General features: G+C 39.8%; 1 protein-coding gene across 1 annotated transcript in view; it reads right to left on the bottom strand.

The window, feature by feature from the left end:
* The window catches only part of CNTN5 (contactin 5), a 1308168-nt gene that overhangs the window by 112549 nt on the left and 1190486 nt on the right, over positions 1-5133 (bottom strand). The window contains exons 17-18 of the mRNA XM_019525021.1: positions 1033-1191; positions 376-525 (exon numbers count right to left, since the gene is read on the bottom strand). Of these exons, the coding sequence (XP_019380566.1) occupies positions 376-525; positions 1033-1191 (309 nt within the window). The remainder of the gene's footprint in view (positions 1-375; positions 526-1032; positions 1192-5133) is intronic.

Below are 5133 nucleotides of genomic sequence, written 5' to 3'. Positions count from 1 at the left end.
CCAGGAGTGACCAGGAATAACGGTCACAAGCTGGCAGAGGGCAGGTTTAGGTTGGACATCAGGAGGCGCTATTTCACAGTCAGGGCGGCTAGGGTCTGGAACCAACTTCCAAGAGAGGTGGTGCAGGCTCCTACCCTGGGGGTTTTTAAGAGGAGGTTAGGTGAACACCTTGCTGGGGTCGTTTGACCCCAGTACTCTTTCCTGCCATGGCAGGGGGTCGGACTAGATGATTTGCTCAGGTCCCTTCCGACCCTAGAAACTACGAAACTATGAAACACAGGGGTGAGCATAAGGTGCTACAGGACATTATTATTAAACTTTTTCTTGATCCTGATGGCTCCAGGAAAAAAAGCTTTTGGTTATTGATGTTCTTACCTGCTTCATTGGTTCTGATCACTCGAGAGGGTGCGCTGGGATCCCCGGTCCCAATTTTGCTGGTTGCTACAACTCTGAATTCATATTCTACCCAAGGGTTCAGTTCTACTGCCATGGCAGATTCCATGTCACCACTTATGGTATCTGGAACTAGGGAAAACAGAGAAAATGTGTAAGACATGAAATCACAGAATCATAGAGAAGTAGGGCTGGAAGGGATCTCCAAAAGTCTTCTAGTCTAACCCCCTGACTGAGGTGGTTATCCAAAGCATCTTATAGATCATATGAATCTCTTATGTAACATGTCAGTAGGAATTGGATGAATGATACAATAGTAAAGCCTAGTGGAGGTCAGTGGTTTTATGTCCATAGGATTTTTTTTGGGGGGGTGGGGGGCGTTAAATCAGACTGGTGTTCTTGAAGGGAACAAACTGAAAAATCTAGAGACAGAAATGCTCTGGTTTCCCACAGATACAAAAGTGTCAGGCATTCCTGCCCTCTAATGATGTTAACAATTAAAATGTTCAAGTTTGAATCTTTTAATTTATCACTGTTGTCTTGAGAGCATCCTTGTCTGCATCTAGTGCAAATGCTTCTTATTCTCATGAGCCAGAAGTTTTGAACTCAGCCTGTATTATTTTCAAGAGCTTCTCTCACCTGTCTTTACAGTCTGCCAGCCAAGTGAAAATGGGCTGCGTGCTTGTAAGTTGTAGAAGGAGATAGGGCTGTGATTGTCTGCCCCTGGACTCCAAGAAAGTGTTGCTGTGGTGTCTGTAATTTCTTCAACTATTACTACCCCTGGGGGACCAGGAGGACCTAGAAGTAAAGTGGAAGAATTAAATGGAGCACACAGTCATGTTGGTTCAGCAGCACTAATACAGGAAATGCATGTTTTTCAAAAGGAACTAGTAAAGTTCAGTATTCACAGAACTCATTGTTAAGATGCACATCAGCATGTCATTGCAGTGATTGATTTTCATGATTGCTGCTGATAAAGTGTGATTGTTACTCTTCTCTAATACTATGTGGATGAGAAGCAATTAACATGTCAGAAAGAGCATTGTGGAATTTAAAATAGAAAACTTAAAAATCCCTAATTGCTCATTAGGTGCTCTAAAACTACTTTTTCCCCCAAAAGAAGCAATCAGAACTAAGACTAAACAAAAAACAGTCACATATTATTTCTTTTAATCTTTCAGCTCTCATTGCAATGTTTTCTGTTCTTCTTTATCTAATCCTCAAGAACTCTGTGGGCAACCCCTTTTGCCAACAGGGCATCCTAGTGTAGTTAAAAGACATATGAAATTGCAAGATGGAGGCCTATGATTGTAAACTCTGCAAGTTAGAAACAAGGGGTGCCCGTACACGAGCAGGGAGGCTGCCCCAATGTGCTGTAATTCCAGCATGTTGGAGCAGACTTGATTAATTAAGAACTCTGTGGGCTTGCTTCAGATTAATCAAGTCTGCTGGACCATGGCAATTACTGTGCTCCAGCAGCAGACATGAAGAAGTCCCCATGCTTCAAAATGGCAGTGGGGGTGCTTTATTTAAAACTTGTTTGATGAGCTTTAGATAAAGCACCTCCACTGCCATTCTGAAGCATGAGGACACTGATACACAAGACGCTCTGGGTGCTTTAATTAAAGCAGCTCTCAGAGTCGCTTCAATTAAAGGGCCCACTCCCCCACTCCTGGAGCATATGTATAAGTGCCCAAAGTCTTCTCTATGCTCTTTGAAATCCAAAAATTATTATTCACCTGTGTTGTATAGGAGGTGAATAATAATAGTTCTAGGAAATTAGTAAAGTAAAGCCACTATTGGGGTTTTTTTAAATGGGAATTACATTATTTATTGACAATGGCCAACATGGAATAAATATATCTTGAACAACAGTAAATTTTGATAATAATTGACTCAAGAATTTAATACAGTGTATGTACTGCTTCACACATTCAGCCATTGAATCAGCTAGTCTTGAATATTATCCAACTGCAAACTGTGTGTCATCGGCTTGCCTGAATGTTTTATTTTTAAATAATATTCCAAAAATATGCTATTTCTTACAAGTCCAGGAAAGAAAAAAATATCCTTTCATCTCTTGAGAATTGAAAAATATTTTTTCCTCTCCTCAGCTCCAGTCAATCAGAAAGGATCCATTTTCATTTGCATATGCAATCTGACTAATTAGTGTTGATAATAAATATGTATTGAAACCAAAACCATGGATATCAAACACCTTCTTCTTCAACTACTACAAACCTCACTACTACTGGAATTTAAAAATATAGAAGCACAGGAATTGCCATACCATATCAGACTGGAAGTCCATACTATGAATTATTCTTTCTCCAAGAATGGCCAGAAAGGGGAAAAGAGTCAGATGTGGGATTAACTGCCCCTAAATAAATCAGATCCTGATTTTATCTTAATTGCTTATAGTTACAGATTGGATTAAGCTCTGAGGGAAAATGGATTAACTGCCTTTACTAAATTTACACCATAGTTAATTATAAAAAATCTGGATATTCTTGATACACAATAAATATCCAATCTTTTTAGGATTCTCATTAAGTTCATAGTCTCAAAAAAGGGGTGCTGGGGTGGTGTGGGCACTAAGATGCATGGTTGGCAGCCCAGAGGTCATGAGTTAGACTCCACAGTAGAAACACTCATAGTGTGGCCCTGCCAGATTTAAATGAATCTGCAAATTCTGATAAAAATCATGTCACAAGGACATGAAAAATAAAAGGTTTAAAAAACCTCTTGTTCTAACAAGTCTCACATTTTAATCACACAATTCCCCAAGAGCCATGAGTTCCTCTGGGCAAGCCCAGAAGTGATGTCTCCATATTGAGCATTTCAACACCTAGATCCCACCTGACCCTTTCCACAGTTTCTTAGGAGCCAGCAATGAGGAGTTCACCTCACTGGGTTCCCTGAGCGTCTCTGTATAGTGGACATACTCTGAGAATGTTTCATTCGAAATATGTTAGTCTTAGAGTAATGTTAGAGATAGAGCCCTAGAATTATGTGAGAAACAAAGATTGTCTTAGGGTGATATCTTTTATTGGACCAACTGCATGGTTGGAGCAAGGTTAAATAAGCTTTCAAATGTAAGACTTTCTTTATCAGATTCTGCATCCAGCATGTCTAACTTTATTCCAGCCATACAGTTGGTCCAATAAAAGGTATCACACCCAAAATAATCCTTGCCTCTAACATAGGATAAGAAGATCAGGGTCTACACAGAATAATCTTTTTATCATTTTTTTTTAAATACACAACTACTGAATGAAGAGGAGACAGACTACTTTTTAACAACCTAGTGGTTAAAAAGCTCACCTAGAAAGTGGGAGATGTAAGTTCAATGTCGTTATTCTCCTGAGGATGTTGAAACCAATAACTCCTACCTTCTGAAAGAGTGCTCTAACCACTTCTGCACTGGGGCACACTTCACACCTCCTAGTCATGCTGTGCTATTATACAGAAGAATATCAAGACACAGAGCCAGGAAAAAAGAACAAATGGGCATGGGACTGTGAATACAAGTACTTGGGGCTCTCAGGTGGGACCCTGTTCTTGGCAGCACATTGGGATTTTACATTAAACAGGCATCAGGTAAAATAAAAACACTTCCAACTGGGTTTGGGCTCTCTCTAGGACAGAGAATTTTGAGTTCAGGTTTCCTACTTCGTGGCTGAGTGCTCTAGTCTCTTTCATAACCAGTGGCTGAAGAGGACATTTTACAAGGAAGTGACTGCTACCTGAGAGCCTGTTAGTGTCTGCATGAGATGTCCTCTGAGAATGCTTACCTGACCAAATCCACCAAGGGAGTTAGGTAGAGGAAGTTCTTTTTATGGACTCTAGTCAGGGTTAAACAGGAAGTAGGCATCAAGTTGTTCCTACAGGTCCAGTCAATCCTAAGCATACCCAGAAGCAGAATTCTAGGTATTTGAAGTCCAGTGGGGAAGCGCCTACTGAGTTTAGGCAGTAGGTGGGTGTATCTACATGTGCATTCATGCACTTTTCCTAATACATATTCAATTTAGTACCTTCAATACGAGGTACTAAATAAATGCAGTAATGTGCAGTAGCACAAGCACATGCTTTTCAGGTGACACAAGGTGCTGTATGTAGCCTATTCTAATGAGCATTAGAGTATTATGCACTATTACACTATTATGCACCACTTTAATGCACAGTAGAATAGGCTACTTTGAATTAAAGTGCATGTGTAGATACACTCAGTGAGTAGCTTTTTGGACCACAATTTTGGTACTTGCTTTAGGCACCTGAATCCTTTATTGGTTCCAGCCTCTCCTTAGCCTGTAAGTCTCCTGTAATACATTATGACAGTCATAACCAGACCTGGAAAAATGTCAGAGAGAGGACAGAAGGGTCAAAAGAGAATTTAATCCTCCATCTAAAAAAATATGTAGAATCTCACCTCATCAGATGTGCTGTTTTGCCAACCAAACAGCTAATATAATTTGGTTTTATAATTTGCCCACTATTTGCTTTAACAACATAAGATTTGTCAGAAATGGAACTCTCTGATGCCTTAATATCCTGTTCCTTTCTTTTAACATTAGGCAGCAAATATTTCCTCAGTGGACACGTCTACACGTCTACACGTGCTATTTTAGTTGAGATTAGAGCTAAATGCTGTGTAGTAAGCATGTGCAGACACATACTGCAGAGCAATTTACTCTAATAATGAGTAAATTTGCTACCTATAAATAAAAGAAGCAAGTTTAC

This window comes from Gavialis gangeticus, unplaced genomic scaffold (genome assembly GCF_001723915.1).
Source record: "Gavialis gangeticus isolate Ggan-Ray unplaced genomic scaffold, GavGan_comp1, whole genome shotgun sequence".
In the NCBI taxonomy this organism is placed as follows: Eukaryota; Metazoa; Chordata; order Crocodylia; family Gavialidae; genus Gavialis; species Gavialis gangeticus.
Note: the sequence above shows the minus strand (reverse complement) of the source record. Positions and strands in the feature narration are given on the sequence as shown.